This window comes from Thermobia domestica, chromosome 10 (assembly GCF_964235325.1).
Source record: "Thermobia domestica chromosome 10, izTheDome1.hap1.1, whole genome shotgun sequence".
In the NCBI taxonomy this organism is placed as follows: domain Eukaryota; kingdom Metazoa; phylum Arthropoda; class Insecta; order Zygentoma; family Lepismatidae; genus Thermobia; species Thermobia domestica.
In genome coordinates this window covers 6,340,994-6,366,310 of record NC_137463.1, presented here as the reverse complement: position 1 = coordinate 6,366,310, position 25,317 = coordinate 6,340,994, and the positions used below count along the sequence as shown (strand labels likewise).

The 25,317-nt window shown below is 37.2% G+C and overlaps 1 protein-coding gene across 1 annotated transcript in view; it reads left to right on the top strand.

The window, feature by feature from the left end:
- snRNP-U1-70K (small ribonucleoprotein particle U1 subunit 70K) overlaps positions 1 to 25,317 on the top strand; it is a 77,514-nt gene that overhangs the window by 6,812 nt on the left and 45,385 nt on the right. The window contains exon 2 of the mRNA XM_081727647.1: positions 25,179 to 25,296. Coding sequence (XP_081583773.1) covers positions 25,179 to 25,296 — 118 coding nt within the window. The remainder of the gene's footprint in view (positions 1 to 25,178; positions 25,297 to 25,317) is intronic.

Here is a 25,317-nt window from a genome sequence, read left to right as displayed (position 1 = left end):
AAATAAAAGAATAAACGTAACCACTGTTATTCCACATAACCCCTCGTCTTTCTGTACAAGTAGTGGCACAAGTGTAGAGCTGTAAGATCCCCTTCTGAAGTTCCGTTGTGTAACTTAAGTTCACTGGTAACAGCCAGCTGGATATTAGCAGCGGAGTTACATATTTGGCCTGCAGTTTGTATTTACCGTTAGGGAACAGAAATATCGCTGCTAGGGCTAGGTTGGGGGATTAAAGGAGTAGTTGATACAAGCAGCTTGTTTCTTGACCAAAACAAGAATCGTCTTGAGATAAGGCGCGTTGTCATGAAGGAGTCATCACTCGTGAGAATCAAGACTTCCCTCACACGTTGGAGTTTATCCAACAGCCGATCCATAATATCTTTGTAAGCTGCTGCTGTGATGGTGTGACTCTCGTGTATGGATTACTTATAAACTAAACCTCTCTAGCTGAAGAACCCCAAAAATATCTTCATATATGACTTCTGAAGGCGCCTCTTATTCGACTGCAAAGAATATTTATGACCCAACTTGCTGAGTGGTGCTTCGCAGAAGATTCGTACTCGTGAAACGATGACTCGTCACCAATTATGATCATTAAACCAATGGGCTCCTGTCTGCCGTAGCCACCAATTCACAACTCCAGCCGTGAGGATGTCACCTACCCCGAGGGTCATCCACGACATCCTCACGACTGTCACGGAACTGAGCATGCCACTTGAAGACATTGGCTCAAGAAAGAGCTTCATCCCCATTGCACACTTAACTGTTTTTTTTACAAAGTTTAATGCAGAATTTGATTTATACCCTCTGTCGGTTTTTCGTATTGGTGATAATGCTCAATGTAACGCTTGGAGCACTACATCTCTGAAGCAAAACAACAAACTCTTCAGAACACACTTAACTAATTCACACCAACTACCCGAGTTTAGAGCATCGGTTCGTAACACGGTTACCAGTCTAGTAGACGGATTTTGTATATGTCAGGTTACATTAGTTTTTCATCATGTTATTATAAAATATCAAACACCACTGAAATATGCAGTCATAGAAATTGGAGAGAGTGACAAAACACTATAAATATAACAATTAAGAAGAATTTAGTTTTCTAGCTATGAATGCCTTCTTTAGCACATACTTTTTTCAGAAACGTAACGTTCCCAGTGGAACTGCATCCCGTTGATTATCTTCTTCCTTCCGAATTGCGTTACTTTTCTTGCCTCTAGTAGTCCTCCATAAGGTTCCCTTCTACCTAAAATACTTTTCATTAGCTCTAGCCGGTGTCTTATGTAATTAATTAATAATAAAGAAGCATTGCTTCTAAGGCTCTTTGTTTCACTATGTTTTATTTCACACCACTAATAACGTAATTAGCCAGTAAAAAGTAACACATTACTTTCCAGTAATTTGAATTTCAGTATTCCTTAAAAGTTTAATATTTCGTTATATATACATATATATATATATATATATATATATATATATATAAGCGTAATAAGACCTGAAGAGAAAACTTTTTAAGTTTTTTATTTATTTCACTGAGTCCACATTTATTTCTTCCCGCTTTCAGTTTTTACTGATTATGTTGACGATACCTTTCGAAATTGCAGTGGTGTGAAGTATCGATGTAATGAGTGAAATTTTGCCAAACCCATGTCTGCTCAAAATCCACCATGTTATACCGTAACGTGTAATTTAGATTTCTCCAGTTTCTTCGAATCCTTGAGGAATCAAGTGCTACGCTTAGTATTTTTATCCACTATGTTAAGTATTCGACCAGCATGTATTACAAGAGTTCTATTAAAGCATCCAATTATTATACAATTTCGTGTTTATATTTCCGAGAGACTAAAACCAGTCAAGGTACGTAGGTGCCCTTATATGTGCCCTTATTTCACTTTTTTATGCGCTATATATGCTGAGGAAGGCAATTACTTTTTTGTGAAACATTCACAATTAGATAATTTTGAGATAAGTAGCTTTTAATGAATATTGAATATGCATAAAGTAGCATTTTCAATATAAATGTAACTAACTTAAGCATATACAAAAATGCACAAACTGCATCATCATGATAAGGAAATTCTTCTCAAGAGACTTGTATACAGCTAAGAATTGGTGTCTTGCTGTCAGGCTTTGTTTTGAATTCAGGACAGTCACACTTTCCTGTACACCTTCTATAGGAGGTACCTAAGATATTATTTTCTGTTGTATGTATCTAGTTGTTCTTAAGTTTTGGAATTATTTTAGGTATTGAAAGTTAATGGGAAAGAATTTTAAACGTGTAGCCTACTCTTTTAAGATTGTGAAATGACGCATTTTGGTAAAAAAAAAAAATTATGATGATCTGTTCACTGCATTTAGTGATTAATGTACTGTTTCAGTACTTCCTGATGCCTTCGTCAGGTCTGATGAGGAAAGTACTAGGGAGTACTAAATCATAATTATTACGACAAATGGTAGGTTTTAAAATGATGATAATGTTTTCAATAAAGGAGCTTAATACGCGCATTATTAGGACACATTTCAAAACATATTACTGCCTTCCACCAGGCCAGAATTTCATGCATCGGTTGTACTATACACATATGTATACTTGACAGTAGAACAAGAATATAGAAAGGAAGTGTTTCTTCTGAAGTGGCTATTAGTTGAAGTCAGTTTTTTTTTTTTTTTTTTTTTTCCTTGGCTAGAAAATCCTCGCCTTCAAAAAAAATTTTACTTTTTAGTCGGCTGAAGAGGATAGACGAGTATGTATTGAATGCAAACTATGTGTGAAGTTCTGTTTTTCAGGGAGGTGGTTAATTGAAGTCATTCCGATGCATATAATTTCTATACAAAGCTAAGGTATGGTATTTCATTATAACCGTCAACGAACAGATTTTAATTCTTCTAGTATGTTATCAGGTGGTTCTCAGGAAATTTGGAAATGGTAACGTGAAGTGCATTGATATTAATTATCGCAGATGAATTATCACGTATCAAATTTTAACCCAACTGCATTGATTTAGTAACATCTTGAATGTAGGAACAAAGCTGCAATCTCTATGAAATCTCCCTATGGGATGTATATTTCAATAAAGGAAGGATATCTTAATACAATATCTATCAATAGAAGACATGTTTTAGACATTGTCATACTAGTTTCAACAAAGTAAGGCAAGTATTCTAGCTATGGATGCGATGGACCTCACTTCCGACAGGTCTGTTTATTAGAAGTGTAAAATGGAGACATTCATCAAGGTTCCGTAACTTCATTTCTAAAAAACTAAAACCATAGACGGAAGTGTTGTCCAAGTGTCGTAAGAATATAGTTCATTCTGTCATACTAAGACTGTATGAGGTGCTGCGACTAGTAATCCGTATGAGGACAGGTATTTTCTGTACCGGACCCGCAGGAAACACATATACATAGAACAATGAATATGAGCATCATAATTTTTTCACGAATAATATCTAAAAGATTTAGAAGAGTAGAATGTTAAGAAATAACGATTGTGTTGCAAATGGGCCATTAATGCAAGTAATTGTGAATGATGTGATAAAATGTAATCTCTAAATTTTCGCAGTATCCCTTTCTCAAGGTTTTGCGTATTCAGTACACGAAAATGGAGGGACATTAAGTAACAGGACAGTGATCCATGCTGATCGTTCCCGAATTATCGGTGAAATTTAAAAGAGAAAGGGGAAATAAATAAGTTAGACCTAAGATTTCTGTGAAGGGCTGCTTAGTTTCAGAAATTTTCTCGTGGTGGTAATAAAATTCAAAGAGCAACTGAACTCAGAATCAAACCTGATTCTACGACTCAACTGTGTACTGATTCTCTAACTAACGCTTCCCAGTCCGGTTTCCACTGTTTAAGTTTGTGCTCAGTCTATCAAACTATGTGGATTGTCCCAAACCCTTGTACGTAGACAATCCTGTGGCCGTATTATGAACACGTGGGCACTGGTAGCGTAATCCTATGTTCCAACTTTGTTAAAGTTAAGAAGTGTGGTACTATGAGAGTTCATCTTGGAGCACTGGATTCAAGGCCCGGTCGTGGTTCTTTAACCCTTTTACGATCCATGATATGTTTTCGTACCATGAAGCAGTGTTGTCTTGAACCGCTTATTTAGGTCCTATAATAGGCATTTAAGCCGGTATTATTTATTGGTTGTCAGACATGAACTGAAAAACACTCCGGATGCGTTTTGGAACCAGATGGTGAACTTGGTGGCGCCTAAGAGGGTTGCGTGGCTATCACTTTTCTTGAGGCAATTTTCAAAAATTCTTCCCGCCCTTAGCTTTCAAGATATCAGCTTGGAATTTTGCGTACGCATCGTGTGCACCTCTAACTATTTATCATTTTTTAAAGATCTCTACATCAATCCAGGCTCGGGCTCGAGGAGCTCAAAGATTTCAAAAAGCTAATTTTTCGGATTTTCCCTAACTTTCCGTTTCTGGTGTATATGGGCATGCGAGTTGCTTTGAAAGGTTGCTTTATTCTGAACAGATTGAGGTATGAACCATGACCCAGGGAGAGCAATTTTTCATCACGTCGTATGTATATAATACGTCACTGTGAGATTTCCAAAAAATTTTCCCGTCCTTAGGTTTCAAGCTTTCACATTAAGATTTTCCACATGTATTTTTCCAGTGATTTTTTTGAGATTCCTACGTCAACCCAGGCACAAGCCAGAGGGGCTCAGAATTTTCAAAAAAGGGATTTTTTCGGAAAATTTCTAATTTCTCGTTTCTAGTATATGATAACGGACAAGCGAATGGTACCATTGGAAAGGTTGCTCTATTGTGGGAAAAGAAAGAAAGAAAGAAAAAAAAAAAAAAAAGATAACCATGATCCTGCGATAAATAGCAATGAAGCAATTCCTCTTGACTGAAAGTATTAAAATTTACCTTAAAAACCCAGGAATTTTAAAGATTAATGGTAGGCCTTATTCTTCAAAACCTCGGTGTTGCGAAACACACTTCATAAAGTTACGACAGTTAAATTGTAGACATTATGTAACAAAGAGGATGAATTCAAACCTATAAAACAGTAGATCCTAACCTAGAAGTATGTGTAGAGCGAGCAAAGAGGAGGGGAGCACAAGACACTGACAGAAATAATCTATGTTCATAATTATAAATATTACGAATATTGTGTCAAAGAGAGAAAGACAATATAACTATTCAGTAAAAACTGATTTCATTAATAGCAAAGCTGGTAAAAGATAGTACGGTACTGCACAGTTACGATATGCAAAAGTTTTGCTAGAAATAAATACTATTCCATGTTAAGTTGATGCTATTATTATTATTAAATTATTGAACATTTGAGAATCTAATGCTGCATCTGAAATCGCAGAAGAGATCAGACCATGTGTGTATGGAAGGAGAAGGTCGTGTGAAGTATACAGATTTCACAGAAAGCGCCAAGTAAAGAAAGTTGGGAACCACTATAGAGGATGCATTCAAAAAAATCTGTTGTTTCTCCCTCATATATATATATATATATATATATATATATATATATATATATATATATATATATATATATTTTAAAGAGATTCCGATTCTTTTTAAAGGATGCATTAAAGGAACAAAGCAAAGATGCAATAACGCCTGTGCTACTTTCTCGTGCTGACACTCATTCTGCACGTCCGCATGTTCTGTTTTAACCGAATTATATACAAGATATGTTAGAAAAGTAATGGTATTGGCAACATTGTGCAGGAACCGACAACGCTGCTGCTGCCTTTTTCATATGGCAGTGACTTTTTATAGAAAAATACAGGTAAAAATTATTAAGATCTCTTATTGTGTTCCTACTGGTCATGGAAGTCAGGGAAATTTTATAAAATATATTTTTCTAACATTAATTGTACACCAATTTCAGCTTAGTCAACCATAAAAGATCACAGTAAGTGGGACGTTGCTCAGATTTTTATGGAAGGTAAGTGAAATGTATGTGTGAGCAATGGATTACTATTTGTCTCTATAGAATTAATGTTCACATATATGAATATTCACCATTATTTATTCCTTATTTATATATCAACGCCATCTGACGCCTCTCATATAAGTCGGGGAATTTCCTGCCAAAGGTCAGAGAGAAGTCAGGGAAATAGATTTCTCCATATCATTAAGAACCCTGTCTTAAGTTGATCTGTATAAAATAATATATTCTGTAACAAATTATTATTATTAAAGGTTGCAAATGAAAATGATTAAACAACTGTAGACTACTTACCTTTGTCTTCCGGAAGTCCTAATTGAAGGCCGTTGGCGATTACTTTCGTTTCTGCTGCACGAAGGAAGATTCAGTTCTGTTTCTACGTAACCCATGTTGTCTCTACCCCGTTCGCCCCACGACACATCCTGCAAAATAAAGGTTTAGCGCCTTTCGCAAAATCAGCTTATTCAGTTTACACTTTTGTAACCAGGTACCTTTTGATTGTTTTCACTCCTTGTTGTTTAAGTATTTGGATTAGAATCTCTGTTGATAATGCTGGGCCACGTATCATAATATTCCTACCGTAACTGTTAGCAACAAGTTTTCGTATTAACTCCGAATGTGTAACAGATGTATCGGTCACAGGATCTTATTTCTCTGACAGTCTTGGAAGCAATTTAAACTACTAACATTCTGTTGTTGTCCATGAATAAAACCAATGGAACTGGTCAAAAAGTTGGATGAACAGCAAAACACAGGAATTTAATTTCTTGAACAATGGTCGCGTTTAATGTTTTTTGTTTACACAAACGGCATACCATCGCTCAGACGTAACTACCAGTTAATGTTAAGTATTTACTTATATTGTTTTTTAAAAACAGCTTCCTTTCACATTGTAAAACTTAAATAAATACCCAAACTATGAACGTTCATTGAGGGCTCCTTGCTGTTGTCATCACTGTTGTCAACTCTGTTTTTTTATGAAAATAGCATAACAATTCAAAAATCTCTAAATTCTTGTATTATTCTTGTATTAATAGTGGACCCTTATTGTCACCAAAAGATGTTTGGAAACATGCAAAATCCATACTTTTTCAAAAAAAAAAAAAAAAAAAAAAAAAAAAACCTGATTGTATTTAACAAAATCTGTAGAAATGAATATTTTGTTGGTTTGGAAATTTCGAACTTGAGAAAATAATTGAATGAAGAAAACTTAAATTAGAAACAAAAGTAAAGTAATTGATTATGTTGCGTATATTTTCGTTGTTTCAAAGTACAATTTCGATACATGTAAATATTCCTAGTACCTTTTTTAGGTCCACTTTACCTTGAAAACAAAGAATTATCATTTTTTATTCCTCCACAAATTCGGAATTCTTCAATTCTGACTTACTACAATATCATTCGCATTGAATGTTAGTTAATTTTACACTGGTGGAGATAATTAGTTAACTTGCAAACTTGCAAAAGATACCAAAACTTCTTACAGGTGCCGAAATTACTTTCCTCTGTACTAAGGAAATTACACGCACTCAAAGAGCGTAAGTTAATTTAGTTTTATTTATGCATAAGTGCGCATTACACAAAATGAGAAATGTAACACATTTAAAGACGATCCTTTTTCACGTTTCCACCCTCTCCTTCCTGTTGCCGTGGTTGCCTCCTTTATGGGTGGCTGTGCTTCAGTATGAAAACTAAATTCAATATAGTTCTGTTCTTTTGATATCAGTAAAGCAATAAGAGCAGAGACAATAAATTCTTGCAACGGCGAATCCATATAGAATTTATCTTGTTACTGCTCTTCTATTAGAAACAGTATCGAAGTTAGAAGTAGTATATCTCTATCCTGTTTAAATGGAATGATAAGAGCTGAAGTGGAATTTACTCTTAATAAAAACGTTGATTCCATAGCTTTTTTATTGCTGTCTTGTACCATTCTTACCGTGATACCTGTCGACAGATAGCATGACCGCCCCTAGATTTCATGAGCACCCTGACAAATTTTCTGTGAAGATCTCCACCTTCTAATTTGAAAACAATCACGGAGAAAACTTACAAGAAGATTTTTAGGTTTCCCTAAACGCATGGATTGTTTAGGGCAACCCTGGAGACGGACAGAATATTGCCTTGTCTACAGAATAGTTTTGAGTAAGAAGGAAATGTGTAGTGTCGCAAATCCTACAACTGTTTCCAAAACTAATTTGTTCTTTTTAGAGGCATTTTAGTAGCCTAGAGCTTTTCTGGACTCAGTCTGATTTATTTCATCAACCAATAACGTAATTGTTAACAGTGCACAAATTTGAATCTCTTCAATATTCCTCGAAAATCATATTATGATATATACTTCCTTTTTAATCGCAAGTGAAAGAAGTGAGACTGGGAGGGCAATCTTCTTTATTATTAATCAGTATGTTCAGGGCCGGATTTAGATAAGGTGCACGTGCACTCCCCCCCCCCTCATTGTAAATATACACTATCTAAAATGAGAAGCTGGCAGTGAAAATACCAACACTTTCCGAACCTTTCTGCCATCATGTTTCCGTTTGATGCGTAAAAGAAAGCAGAGCTTTGCAAAAGCAATAGTTAAGTCGATTTTCTAAAAGCTGAAGGGAAAGGATTCACTAAGCAAGACAATATAGCGTTTGTCAAGTAGAGAAGAAAACAGAAGCCAGGAAGAGAGAACATTTTTTTTCCTGCATAACACTTGCGATCCTCTTGAAAATATTTCCCTCAGTTCTATGAATCAGTGTTGTTAGGGGTAAAGAATATTGTCACATGTCATTTTGATGAGCTTCAGTGTGATTGGTTATTTTGGCAGTTATTGGTGCACCCCCCTCTCAGGCAATCCTGAATCCGGTCCTTAGTATGTTAGATATCGGTTAGTTCTCATGATTAAGATTTAAACCTACGATTTGAAATGGCAAACACGTACGATAGTTAATTATACCACCGTTGTTGGAAAAATTTAGCTACCACTTTACTTCTTTTTTCAACGTTGGACAAGCACTGCTGACTTTCCCAGCAGTCCTCGTTTAACCAATAGCTGAAACTTCTTGATTTCGTCGAACCAGTGGAATCGGTAAACCGATGTGGCTACGGCATTGGCATATGTCCCATTATAATACGTATATCGAAAAATATTACATTTGTTGTGTACAAGGAAAATTCTGTCTACTACACGTACTAAAAAAATAGTTTTTTAGTTCAACGTTCCACGATTATGCCCTTTAAGCTAAAGGAGGCGACGATTAATGAAAGTGAATGATGGTTGAAAATTTAATTGAAGTTTTTGTCGAACTTGGAATCGAATCCGGAACAACATGCTAGCTACTAGACCAGCGGGAAGGGCCGGACTACTGGAAGTAAGAAAAATAATACTGTTAGGAGAAAGAAGACCAACGGAATGTAGTTCCACAGTCAACATCCAGTTTCTGAAAAGATGGGTGTTGAAGAAGACAATGTTCCGAGGTTTTTTCGGAAATGTTCACACAGATAATTTTAAATGCTTTTGGAGTATTTTTTAAAATGAATATTGAATATGGGTGCAATTAAATCAAGTAATTTTGGATATCCTTACCTTCATATGTTCTTCTGCTTCTTTTTGCTCTCTCTTCAATTGCCTACGTCGCAGCTTCAGTTCTCTCCGAACGCGAATTCGCCGAGCTGTTTGCATTAGCTCCATATCTTGTTCGTATTTGAATTCCCTGTAGAATAAAATGTCATCTTAACATCTAAAAGAGAAATTCAGAGCACTAAAAGTAATTTGCTCACTAAAATAGTTTAAAATTTCCTTCTTTACGAATTTTCATCAATGGATAACCCATTAATGCTCAGGAACAGTTTTGGATCAAGAGATCCAATATGGAAATTTCAATCAAAAATTTTCTTGTAAGCGTTATATCTGGAGAACTACATATAATGTAGCCAAACCAAAACTATCTTTTAACTCAGTATGATGTGCTTATTCCATAAAAATTACGAAGACTCGATTTAGAGGCCGTTCAAAAATTTTGTGGTCCCTGAACCAAAAACGCCGAGATCGCAATGTTTTGATGCATTTTTTTTTTTTCTAATCGAATCATGATTGTTTTAAACATATTGCTATAATAAGCTACTACATGTTTCACAGAGTCCAAATACAGTACAAAATCAAGTTTTTATTGAAATTACTTCATCCTAGACACAATGATGGGATGCGCACAAATGTGAGTAGTGATTTGTAACGAGTTTTAAACGTTGTGTGTTCCCATAAGGATGCCGTGGGCTTGAAATGACTGGCAACTTCCGCCCACCCCAACTCCCCACCTACAAAAAAAAAAAAAAAAAAAAAAAAAAAAAAAAAAAAAAAAAACGAAAACTTGTGTGTTCCCATAAGGATGCCGTGGGCTTGAAATGACTGGCAACTTCCGCCCACCCCAACTCCCCACCTACAAAAAAAAAAAAAAAAAAAAAAAAAAAAAAAAAAAAAAAACGAAAACTAAGAAATTCGGAAGTTATTCATCTCGTTTTGATGATTCAATCCATAAATTAGTCTTGTTTTTAAAGAGATGTTTTCTATTACCATTAAAATTGAAATGACAAGTTTACAGGTTCTGTGGTATAATCTTGTGGTAATAAACACTTCATTAAGGTTAGTCCGTATTAAGAAACTGACCCGGTGAATATATTCATTTGTTCATGTATTGTTTAGTCACTGAATTTAAAAAGGTCAGTGAAGCTATTGCCAAAGCACTGTACGTACTAGTCAGTATTTTGTAAGTAAATCTCTTAAAACCCTTGATACAGATGAGACGTTAATTCTTCCTTATGTAGTTCCACAGGAATGAATGAACTGCAATAACCTTGAGTGGAATCACACACTCCCACAATATTGACACCATAAACTTAATATTTTGTTTCCTAGTGCAGATTAGTATAAATGGCAGCGCCGATAAATTTAAATAAATAAATGTAATTTAAAATGGTGTGCAAGAAACATTTTAAATGTAATATAATTACTAACCATATTTCTAATTATTTATTGTGTCAGTAATTTTAATTGGTTTTTGTGCATTCTTCTGGTGTTGAAAGTATTACGAAGTGGCAAAAAATTAATATTTCACATCGGTATGATCGTGTGCTTGAGAAACCCGGTGGAAGCTCATGTGGTTCAGGTCCTTTATTAAGCTGTAGATTCAAGTTTCTCTATAGCCTCGTGTGCTGTGAACGAGAGCCAACCTCCAAATAAAGTAATCATGTCCGTGTATTTTATTGCTTCGTCTACTTCTTGCCTTATCTTCAATCAAAGGGTTACAATAATAAGAAATTTGAGGTTTCACTTAGTAAAGTTAACGTACCCCATTCAGGTACAGAGAGTGATCGTAGTAAACATGTAAGAAACCAATGTTGCATCTTGGATATTTATTCAGTGACTGATGCTCCCTTGGTCCATCAAATGTCGAAGAAGAAATAAACAGTGACTTCTCATACCACCATTACGCATGTCTTGTTTATATCTCAGGAATAATGCTGCCAATTACTGAAATATCTCAGAAATAAATCTTAAAGGCTCAGTATAAGTGAGTATTTTTATTTATTTACTGAAATATGTGGCACACGTACTCCGTATTGCATTTGAATGGTCATTGTGTTTCCAGAAAAATTATTTTGAGGTTATTTGGTTTCGCATTTTAATTTCCGAAAAATACTGCAATGTACAGGGAGTGTACAGAAGGTGTCGTGTTTCAGATTGCTTTGAATTCTACCCAGTGACGAAAGTCCCATATCAATATACCAGTTGATGGAAGAGATATGAAAAAAACCAAAGGATTAATAATAGTTCACCCTCTCATCTGGTACTCCCCCCCTCCCGCCCATGTAATCAACCAAAAATAAAAATATGTGTACTTAATTCTTAGAGGCATATCGATTGGAATTCCAAAATCCCACCAGAAACTCATAGTCTCCCAAAATCACCATTTCTTAAGAGTTTGAATTACAAAAAGTCCTTTATATAAATAGTCTCCGTGTCCGCCCGGGAAACAAAAGATCTTTAGAATTACTCGATGAATGATCACCATCAATTGTGGCCACGGAGTGGAGAAATTGAAAATCAGGAAACGACTTCGTTCATGGAGGTGATCAATCCAGTTAATCCCAAAATATAGACAATGAAAAATAGGTTCCCTATGTATTATTATGGATATTATCCTTGCTCAATATGCTATCCGCAGTGCTGTTTAGATTAGCAGATAAGTATAATCCTCAGGATGTAAAATACTAATATGCCCGCAGTAAACAACGCTAGAGTAAAAGCTGTTTGTCATTAGAAAAAAGAAGCAACATAAATTACTAGTTATTTTTGAAAAGTAGAGAAATGCTATTTCTTCCAGATTCTATTTTCGGTGTACGTTGCTAATAAATAGCACATCTGTTGTATCTATTTTGCATGTTAATTTGTGTGTTTCTTACACTTGATATAGTACTCATATTAGCAATTTTTCTGTTGTAGGATAAGTTTAATTGAACATTGAATATTATTTACAAATAGAGTAACGTTAAGGAAATAAGTAATATCATTAAAGCTGATGATCATTGCGTGATCAACATTGCATGACCTATCACAGGATATCGTTCACATTTGTAGGACACATTTGTAGCATTAGCATGCATATACAAAATGTTTGTGGTGTTGATCATTGTTGTAGGAAAGAAAACTGATTCATATTAAAAATGTACCGAGCTTCAAATAGCACGCTTCTGTGACTTGTTTTTCCTGGTTTGATTCTTTCTCATATATGCTTGGGCAAGTAAACAATGCCTATGGTGGGGGGCTCAGTGGTAGAGCATTTACATCTGGTGCTTGGGGTCCCTGGTTCGATCCCAGCTCGCGCCAAGTGAACTTTGTGTTGAACAAGTTCCCACGATTATGCCGGTTAGGCTAAAGGAGACGGTGATGATGAGAGATGAGTGAAATGGTGGAATGAAGAAAGTGGGAGAAAACGGGAGAACCCCGAGAAAACCCACGAGCACGGTGTTTGTCCACCACAAAGTCCACACGGCGTGAGCTGGGATCGAACCAGGGACCCCAAGCGCCGGAGGTGAACGCTCTACCAATGAGCCACCGCGCCCGCTGCATCAATCCACTCGTCGTCAAATTACGTTTATCATCGTCTACCGGACATAACTGGATAATATCAACTTATGATTGTAATATGCTCCTCATTCTTTAATGATCCTTCAGTTGTGTTACGTTTATCTCAGTAGCCTGCAGCGTTTGATAGTGCACTGAACTCTATCAAACAAGTATTCAAAAGTGAAACGTAAACTTATATTTGAACAACTTGTTACTTTTTGACATTCCTTTCTGGATCCATGTTTGATCTGCAAATGTTTTTACAACCAGTCGTCAACCTCCAACCTGGAGGACCAGGATTTTCTGTCGGGGTTTTCACCCTACTAGAAAATACTACTACTACTAAAATTTACGAGACTACTGTTAAAATTACTAATAACTAGTACTAAGATGTCATTTACTTTAATACTTTCACTAAATCAAACAATAAATGTAATTGTTAGTTCATGTATGTGTATATTCTTTTACATGTACAGTATATAAATTAAAACTATCAATTACTGTGGCAGTACGACATAATGGTTGATGAGATAAAGTCCAAAGATAAGATATATATCAATCAATAGATGACATCAAGTTAAACAAAATGCCATAGAAATATTTTTAGCACCATAAAACTATTTTTTCTCGAAAACTACGCATGACAACTTATCGTTAAACATGGCATTTCGTTTAGCTTGATGTCATCTGTTGATTGATATGTCTTATCTTTGGACTTCATCTCATCAACCATTCTGCGTATTGTGCCATATAAAACACTTGATGAGCGTTTGCTTTGGTATCAGTTTCATCGCAGTAAGTGTTGTGGTTTTTGTACAAGATCAGTTTTAAGTCAGAAACTAAGCATGAGGATTTGCACTTATTCATGGATATCATTTAGTTCAACTTAAAATAAGATCCATCGATTGGCTTTTATATATTTATTTTATTTATTTATTTACTTATAAAGCTGATATTCTTATCTGCAATATATGAGCGCTTGTGTAAGTTAAATAACCCTCACACGGTTGATAAACAAGACACAAAATTGAAGAATTACAGTGGAAACTGCTGTCGCACTCTCCATACAGCCGCAATTTAGCACCGAGTTACTTCCACCTTTTCTCGATATTGAAGTCTGCATTGCAAGGTGAACGTTTCGAAACAGATGAAGTGAAGAAGAATGGTAAATACCCAGAGCTATTTTTTGGAAAGGGTTTAGACACTCACAAGGAACCCTAGGTATCTATCAGAGCCCGATTTTCATGAATCTTTGTATATAGAGAGAGTACCTCGGGTAACTCGCACAGCTAAAATTATAGTTGCAGAGTCCAAGACGTTGAGACACTAGGGCTCGAGAAAGATCAAAAGTGGAACGTCAGTACATTAAGGACCTGGTGAGAAAAAGCACGTTTTTCTTTAAAACTAATCATAGTAGCGACACGAAATGAGCATACATGGATACGAGATGGTAGATATGATCTGTTAAAAGTTATAAAAAGAATATCCGCCATCTTGAAAGAGGCCATGTTGAAACTGGTGCGTTTGGTGTAAATGAGAAGGTCATCCGATGCATTAGTTTGAACGTAAATAGCCACAAAAACCTGTTGGTGAAGTCTGTTGTGGGATTATATTATTCCTGTGTGTCTGGTAGAGTAGTTTAGGTACAAGATGAGCAAAGTGTATCTCGTGACACTCGAGCAGATAGAGCGTATGGAGCGCTATAGGTGGACTGATATGACGTTCTGATTTCTGTCTAATAAAAAAGTTACAAGTTAATGTCAAGCATAACACTATTATGAAGATTGAACTTGTCATATTAGCACATCCACACCAATTACATGTTGACTCTGACACAAATGATGTAGTTCTAAAATTATATTTCGCTCGGTTTTCTGGTTCCACTGATCCCACTCATAGCGCTCCATAATCTGCATCTGCGCGAGTGTCATAAAACACACTTTGCTCATCTTGTACCTAAACCACTCTACCAGACGCACAGGAATAATATAATCCCACAACAGACTTCACCAACAGGTTTTTGTGGCTATTTACGTTCAAATTAATGCATCGGATGACCTTCTTCTCATTTACACCAAACGCACCAGTTTCAACATGGCCTCTTTCAAGATGGCGGATATTCTTTTTATAACTTTTAACAGATCATATCTACCATCTCGTATCCATGTATGCTCATTTCGTGTCGCTACTATGATTAGTTTTAAAGAAAAACGTGCTTTTTCTCACCATGTCCTTAATGTATTGACGTTCCACTTTTGATCTTTCTCGAGCCCTAGTGTCTCAACGTCTTGAACTCTGCAACTATAATTTTGGCTGTGCGAGTTACCCGAGGCACTCTCTCTATATACAAAGTTTCATGAAAGTCGGGCTCTGATAGATACCTAGGGTTCCTTGTCAGTGCGAATTATGTGTAGAGGTGAAGGACTCGCCTACACACGTATGTATAGTTTATAAATGTATCTTAAATATTTTACAGCTTAGAGAAACACATATTGAACGACCCACGTAAGTGATGGAAGTGAAAAGAAGGAGAGGAGCAAATTACCATTAAAACAGATAATCGCTGCCTTAAGGCCTTGGTGCATGGAAGCTTATATACTTGCAGAGTACTAAAGTCTGTTTCAGGCAACCTGGTAATCTTCCCTTCCTCTCACTACAGAAGGGGAAAGCAAGTCGTTGACCTACACAGGGAGGGGAAACTTTTCTAATAAACAGAATCGTGTAAGCTCTTAAATTTGCGTATTGGGAACAAATACGAATGAGTCAATGTAGGTAGATTGACAGGAAATGAGTATTAATACTTTTGAATATTGTAAGGATCCCCACGTTGCCGTACCAGGCAATAACCACGTGTGAACTACATGTGTTGATAATAAACACAAACAAACAGACGACGTTCCCGAAGAGGAGTCGATCACCATCGCCATCAGTCGGAAGGACGAGTACCCACGATGGAAGCCGACAAGACAGAATAAAAAGGACCTGCACACCTCGACCAACATCAATCTTCACGGATTGATCACACCACCTAGAACCCCTCTCACGACGCTTGGTCACCGAGAGGTACCTATCCTTATACCCACGACGCTTGGTCACCGGGTTCCTTTCCTCTCTCTCACGACGCACGGTCACCGAGAGAGAGATATCTAATCTACACCCCTCTCACGACGCTTGGTCACCGAGAGTACCTCACCTCAAAGCCCACGACGCTTGGTCACCGGGCTCCCATCTAATCTTACCTGATATTAGTGGGATTTCTTATTATTTGTGTACATAAAACTTTTGTAATAAAAAGGGTGAAGGGAAAAGTCCAAATCCCGAGTACATTTCATTTGCTCTACCCGAGAAATCTTTACATGGTAGATGCGTCGGCGTCTATTTGCAGACACTAAAAGGACTTTCCTACGGGGCGCTCTTTTTATCACGGACTTAAAAACTTTTAACATACAGTGTAAGTGTTACTAAAAGCAGGATCATATAAAAGATAGTATCCTTATTCTCATAAATGCTCTCATTACTCTTAACGGTAGATTGATTCGTTACAGGCTGGCAGGTATTTATGCCGACAACTAGATCTGGGAAAAATACATATAAAGAAGGCGATAACAATATGGCAGAATCAGGCTCCCGTATACCTCTTAATATTCCTCACTTAACTAGATATTCTGGTCACAGTACTGACGATCCCGACCGATTTTTCATGCTGTTTGATCATTTGGCTTTACTTCAGGCTTGGACCTCCGAAAAGAAGAAAGAAATTCTTCCTATGTATCTACAGGACGTAGCTCTTGACTTTGTCTTACAATTGCAAAATCTGAATCAATTCGACACACTAAGTTACGAACAACTGAAAACCAAATTAATTTCTCTGTCCCGCCCAAATATACCAGCGTATAAGGCGGAATTAGAAATTTTTCAAATTCAACAAAACGAAAATGAATCAGTCGATTCTTATTTCTTAAGGAAATTGAGGGCTATTAGACAGCTGATGCCAGAGGCTTCAGAGGAACAGAAAATTCATTTTCTTTCGTTAGGACTACAACGAAATTTGCTGCAAAAGATAGCGTTGGAATCCTTTCCAACAATCCAGCGGCTGCAGGAACGACTCCACGAACTGGAAAAAGCTCAAGATCTCATGCAAAAGAGGAATTATGTAGAATTGTCACAGGCAATTCATTCTTTAATCGGCCAACCTAACCGCCCCTCACCACTCCCTTTGTGCGACCATTATAGCCAAACGAATTCTAATTCATACATGCCAACCTATGCACAACAGCCAACTTCTACTGTGCATCACACCCAACCTGCTCCTAGTTATTCGCAATCGTTACCTTCTGCACCTCCATCGCAGAATATCTTCCCTCCTCAGTCAACTTCCTCTGCACCAGAAGTTTCGAATCCGCACCCCCACCATAGTCAAAACCCGCCCTCACAACCTCCTCACACGGACCTTACCAAATTAGCAAATCAAATGGCCGAGTTATCGTTAATGGTAGCACAGAATGCCATGAAGTCTAATTATAGGCGTAACAACGGAGGAAAAAATTCGTAAAGGAAACGAACAAAAAGCGGATGCGAAGAATAGCAATAAAGGAAATAACGGTGGTAGAAAAAGGAACAATTTTGTAAAAGGCGACAAAATATCAGTCTGCTCAATTTGTTACAAGAAGAACCATGGAGCATCCACCTGTTGGAATAATCCAAAAAATTCCAACCAGGGAAACGCATAGATGGGCTCGCAGGCCAAAGTCAAGCCTCGCGGGCCATTTCCGAAAAGTCGGCGCGGGCCACACAGACACCACCACAATTAAGATGTGTTGGCATTCAAGAAGAGCAGGCAACAGCGAAAACTCTTAAGGACACGAACGCCAAATTTTTCACCCAGACGACCAATAATGAACATCGTGAACATGTTAGATTGGGAATAGAAAATAATAAACTGTTACTCAATATTAATATAAGTACAAACAGTCTACCAGCTATAATAGACACTGGTTCTAGTCTTAGTCTATGGTCAAGACGGGACGTACCCCCAAAATGTACGCTAATACCATTTCAAACTCGTATCAAGGGCATTGCCAACAAAGTTCTAACTTTAAAAGAAATAGCTTTAATTAAATTTAAAATTGGCAACACTACTTTCTCACATTACTTCCGCATCATAGATGCTGACTTTAATCCGATTTTTGGGAATGACATTCTCACAAGACTTTTTTCTCAAATAGACTTGGAGAATAAATCTATATCATTATACAGAAAACCTAGGAAACCTACGTTTCCAATAGAAAAGCAAGAATCGGAAGAAATGTCACGAGACACTATGCACTCATTGCACTTGCAAAGGAATGCAAACGTCATCACAGCAAGTAAAGTTACGATACCAGCGAAATCACATTTCTTCTTTCCTGTATCGATTCAAAGAGAAACAATTCATGACGCTGCATTTTACATTACTCCATTGCAATCATTATTAGACCGATACGGCTTACAGGCAATGACCATGAGAGTACCGAGTAACGACCTCACATTACTCATTTCCAATCCCACGTCACGAATAATAACATTAAATAAAGGTACACCAGTGGCGTATACAGAGGAGGGCGTGGAAGAATTTTCATTTACAATAAAAGAAGACGAAAAGAAAGCGCATCAATTTCGTACTCAAGAAGAGATAAAGGAAAGATTAAGGCAAACTGCTAAATCTTTTAACATTAACCTTTTTGACATAAATCCAGATTTACCAGAATACCAGCGAATAGCTGTAACCAATTTATTGTATAAATACAGGGATGTGTTTTCATACAGCCCAGAGGATATAGGCTATTTTAGAGGATATGAACACAAAATTCGTATAGATAAAAGTGCGTCATTCCATCACCGTTCCCCACCAATTCCATTAGGGATAAGAGATCAAATTGATAAGCAGATACAACAGCTGTTAGATGCAAAAATCATAACGGAGACGCAGACTAGTAATTTCTCCTCACCTTTAATTGCAATTAAAAAGCCAAACAGTTCAGATTTCAGGCTTGTGTTGAACCTCCAGGCATGCAATGTTTATACGAAATACCTAAGCATACCATTTCAAAATACAGAGGACGTTTTACAGGTTTTAAAAGGGAAAACCCTGATTTCAAGTTTGGACATTTCCCAGTCGTATTTTCAAATAAAATTGCATCCAAAAAGCACTAAATATATGACTTTCGAGGTAAATCATACACGCAAAAGTTACAAATTCCTTAGATGCGTAATGGGTCATTGTTCCTCTTCCCAATCTTTGACTATAGTAATTAAAATGCTACTAGACGGCTTACCTAAACGTATTACCAATTTCGCAGATGACATCGTCATCGGTTCTTATACGTGGGAACAACAACTTTCAGATTTGGAGCTTTTATTTCAAAAATTAAGGAAACACGACTTCCGAGCCAACCCCAAGAAGACGCACCTGTTATATACAGAACTACCAGTACTAGGATTCCTTGTATCCGGAGAGAAGATAAGCATCTCACCAAAAATCGCAAAAAAGATCAAGAATTTTAAAAAGCCAACGACCAAACGCATACTTAAGAGCTTTATTGGCCTATGCTCTTATTTACGAAGTCATATCAAGGACTTCACGACCAAGGTAGAACCTTTTCAGCAACTTCTTACCAAAAATGCCAAATTTAAATGGACAGAAAAACATGACGAATTATTTGAGAAGTTGAAGGAAGACATTTTGAATGCCCCTTCTCTCTATCATTTCGACGAAAAGCTAGAGATAAGGCTATACACAGATGCATCCTCTCACCAGATTGGAGGGCTATTAGCTTGTTTTGATCCCAAAACTAACGAAGAAAGAATCGTTTCCTATTGTAGCAGACGTCTCACAAAAACTGAGATCAAGAGCTCAGTATGGCAAAAAGAACTGTATGCTATTATATATGCTTTACGCAAATTTAGATATTTTTTACTCAATCGTAAATTTAAATTGTTTACAGACGCAAAATGTCTAACCTCTTTACGTAGTCACCCGGACAGAGTGGGGAAATACACTCGCTATAGACTTTTCTTAGCTGACTATAATTTCGATATCTGTCACATTGAAGGACAGAAACATCCGGCTGATATCATTAGCCGCTTAGAGCAGAATAGCAGTGATATTTCAGAACCCATGGACCCACATCAGGCAATCGAAGATCTACATGCATACAGATCTAATTCATTAGAGGAACCCATTCTCCAAATAGAATACTCAGGATCTTTGAAGAACTTACGAGAAGAACAGCGTAAGGATGACGCATATGCTGATATTATAACAGTTTTAGAAGGGGGAGAACCGGCAAAAAGTTCCACCACGAGGGCAGCCAAATTTTTCCAATTAAAAGACAACATATTGTATCGAACACAAAAACATCCAGAACTTGGGCTACTTCATCTTTTGTGCATCCCGAAAAGCTTGGCAGGACATTGGTTCGAGTCTATTCATAAAGACCCGTCAGCTCCCCATTTTGGGTTTTCTAAGACATACAAGACTGTCCTTAACAAATACTACATGCCAAACATGAAATCATACTTGGCATTCAGAATCAAGAACTGTAGGGAGTGCCAACTATTGAAAAAACTACCCAGAAAACAACAAGGTGAACTTCTGCACCACCCGATAGGCCATATAGGAGAACGATGGATGTTTGACGGCTTAGGTCCCTATCCGCACGAAGAAGGGAAACCAAAATATGTTCTAGTCGCCATCGAAACAAGTACACGTTATATAGTGACAAAGGCTGTTAATGGGATTACAGCAGATACAATTGAACAATTCTTATTGGAAGAAATAATTCTGAAATTCGGCGCCTTTCGTTTCCTTCATCTGGACAGACATCCTGTGCACAGAGCGAAGAAACTTCAAAAACTAGCAGAGATATATAACTTTGAATTTAAGTTCTGCCCTGCTTTCAACCATCAAGACATAGGATTAGTCGAAGTTATGAACAAAACACTGCAGAATTCCTTAAAATTTTTCGTCCAACAAAATCACGAAACATGGCCAAAATTATTACCTCATATTACTTTTGGTTTAAATAGTTTCGCTCAATTAGGAACGAAGAAATCCAGCTTCTTTCTCATGTTTGGATACGAACCTAGGACCATCAGCGATTGCAAACTAAGGATTACCCCTCAGCTACAGCTTGAACGGGACCAACTCGTAAAACTTCGAGAAAAGACACGGCATAACTTACTGAAGGCTCACGAACAACAAAAGAAGTACTTTGATAGAAGACATAAACAACAAACTTTTCACACTGGAGATAAAGTACTCATTTACTTTCCCTTTCGAAGAATTGGAGAGTCATCACAATGGACCGATAGATACTGCGGACCGGCTACAATAATTTCAAAACTAAACAATAATCTCTATCGAGTTCGCATGCCCCATAATTTCAGGGAGAAAGAACAGAATATTTAACAGAATTAAGACAATTGAGATCCTGCCCCAACCCAGACTGCCCAGTCTATGGTGTGGGTGCTCTTGTGATTGGTAGCATGTCAAAATAGGAACAATGTAATTCTGTATATTAAAACAGTTTTTAAGAAAATCGACTGACTTTTTTTCTTCTCTCGAAAGATGTATCTGATTCCATGTTGCTGGATGTGTATGTAAATTGTATGAAAAGACAGTCTATATTGTGCTAACTCAACTGGACAGATGGACGTAAAGGATAAGAACGATTTCTAATTACTTTACTACATTTTCAAATTATAGAGCAACATTTTGATTCCCTTATACAGGGCTTACTGCAAAATACCGTCAATGACGTTCTAATAAAGCCAGATCTCGCCCGCAAAATGATTGCTAATAATCAAAATCTACGGGGCTCACTAGTAGAACGCGACCTAGGTCTGTTCTATCAATGTTCAAAGGCTTACCTTATCGCCTTTGACTCCTCATTGGCAAACTTGGATATCATTATCCAGACTCCTATTATACATAATAAGGATCATTACATGCTCTATAAAATTTACAATAATGGATTTTTAACGGATACTGCCCATATCCACCTTAAATTGCCAAGTTACGCTATATGGACTACCGAAGGAATCTATGAATTAGATCTCTCTATATGTCAACCTCACCCGATGTACTCTATCTGCAAGACACAATCTCAAGCCCGTTCCCAGGGAACAGATTGCCTCTACAACTTAGTATTCCGAAATTCGACGGCCAATTGCCACTTGATTCCAACTCTTTCTAAAAATGAGGAATTCTACTTATACTCACCTATGGGTCTCCATCTGACGACTAGAAAATCTGTAAAAGTTACCAGGCATAGGAACCATATAATCGCTGCAGATGGCGTTAATACATCTTCTACATACTTCTTTCAATATGAGGATTTCGAAAGAGTACTTACTGACACCCTGAATTTGCCTTCACGTCATACGGCCAATTTTACAATTGAATTTCGGCACCTGCCTGCTCAGAACGATATCAATTTTACCCTGAATCTTCAAAATTTCCAACGAACCATAACATCTATGCATTCCCTCTTACAACATGAAAAGACCTTTCTCCCAGACCATTTCTCGGATTTTCATCTTGCTCCAACTTTCCCCTGGACACTAATAATCATCGCGGCCTTAATTGTTTTATTACTAATTGGAATTGGATGTTTTCTTTATTATTTATACAAGCGCGTGGTTACGAACAATCGCTAATCTCACAACCTCCTTCTTTTGCAGTATGTTTCATCTTCTTCCACTCATTATCACGGCCGCAATAGTTCTTCTATTTTTCGCTTTCCTATATATTCTATACCGCCGCCTCAGGATACGGCCAGAATTAACATCCCCTCCTCGCATCGAGATCTCACATCCACTACCGATGACCTCGTCCCGGTCGGCGCCAGAGACAGTGTTACCATCACCACAATATGCTACGGCCCTCACTATAAGCGACCTAGTATATGTATATTAACTGTAATCACCAGAGCTTCGACAGCCTCTCCTTTGAGGGAAATGACGTAACATACGGATCCTGCTTAGCTTAAGAGGACAAACTGTCAGTGCTCCAACTTCAACTTTAAAACTTATGTGATAATATCTCAAACAGTGATATCAGTGACCAGTGCTTTTTAACTTTGATTTTGTGTTTCAGTGTTATAGTGTTTTCCAGTGTCTACTGTGCCCAATATGCAGATTCCATGCTGGCACAACCACGAAAAAATAATCCAGTGGCTTATTTTTTTTCTACGCCCCGGGGGTGTAAGGATCCCCACGTTGCCGTACCAGGCAATAACCACGTGTGAACTACATGTGTTGATAATAAACACAAACAAACAGACGACGTTCCCGAAGAGGAGTCGATCACCATCGCCATCAGTCGGAAGGACGAGTACCCACGATGGAAGCCGACAAGACAGAATAAAAAGGACCTGCACACCTCGACCAACATCAATCTTCACGGATTGATCACACCACCTAGAACCCCTCTCACGACGCTTGGTCACCGAGAGGTACCTATCCTTATACCCACGACGCTTGGTCACCGGGTTCCTTTCCTCTCTCTCACGACGCACGGTCACCGAGAGAGAGATATCTAATCTACACCCCTCTCACGACGCTTGGTCACCGAGAGTACCTCACCTCAAAGCCCACGACGCTTGGTCACCGGGCTCCCATCTAATCTTACCTGATATTAGTGGGATTTCTTATTATTTGTGTACATAAAACTTTTGTAATAAAAAGGGTGAAGGGAAAAGTCCAAATCCCGAGTACATTTCATTTGCTCTACCCGAGAAATCTTTACAATATCGAAGATATTAAAATCAAAGGGAACTCAATCAGCCCATAATTTATGTATGAATGTGGAAGTTGATCTCTAACACGAATACAAGAACGGAAACGGCGGGGTTTCGAAAATGTTGCTAAAAAGATTTGTAGGGAAAGAGGCAGGTGAATTAAAACGTTATATACAAGCTTTTATTTCACAACTACTACAGGTCACCGAGTATTACAGAAATTGTAAAGTTAATATGTATAAGGTAAGGATTACACGTTGCTTGTATGGGAAATACGCACTAAGTCACAAAGTCCTATTCAAAAAGCTTAGGAGAAAGATACTATTAGGTGGGCAAAGAAGGAGGCTTCCGGACAATGCAAAGTAGGATCTTTGAAGAATGGTTTATAACAAACGTGGTACATTGACTTTCACGGGTTAAAATCCAATGGAAAAGTTTCTTCTGTGATGAGCCTTTGAGACTTTTCAGCCAAAGCGTTTGTTATTTTTATATAATTGAGCGAACTCGTACTTATCGTATTTTCTTTCTTATACAATAATCAACTTATATAATAAGTTGTTACAACATTAGACTACTCTACAGGCCATAACCGTCTCTCTCTTACAGTTAATTACTGCAAATGATTATTCCCGTTAATAAAAACTGATAATCTTTCTAAGACAGTTATTTTTTCCCTCTTTTGCAAGAGAGGCTCACCAAACAAACATTATTATTGGAACACTATTATCAGTGTAGGAAACGATTATTATGAAATTATTGTATCAATACAGTAAATACCCATTAAACTACCAATCCTGCCATCACTTGCCATTCCAACATTGTTACAACCCCAACTGTCGAAAGAAGAAAAATAATACAACTGTTCAATAAAATTTCTATTATAACAACACATAGGTAAATGTAATATAGGTAAATGTAAGCAAGTGGTTTCAAATACGTAGTGTTATTATGAAAGTTATAATTTTTTATTTAGACACATTTAGGTACTCACTATATCTCCGTGTGCGGGGGCTGATGGTGGAAGACGGAACACCAACGTGGTGGGAAGGAAAAACTTCTTTTTTTTTTTATCAGGTTATGTGAAACAGATTATAGCTTTGGCAGATTACTTGTTAAATATTTTAAGAATCCGAAAACTTGCCAAGAAAAATATGTTAAAGATGCCCCATTGTTTTATGACCAACGATACTGTGAAACATAAAAAAAGAAATTAGATAATACATAAAAAAATACCTGTATTAACCAAATGCATAATTGCCCTGTGTGCTATCCACATCACTTAACTGGATGTTTAACTGTTAAAGACATCATGTATTGTACTACAGATAGAACGATAAATTATTATTTCAGGATCCGAAGGAGACACCACCACCTACCAGAGTCGAAACTAGGGAAGAACGATTGGAACGTCGGCGCAGAGAAAGAGCCGAACAGGTTGCTTATAAATTGGAACAGGAAATAGCTTTATGTAAGTTCTGTTTTGTACTAT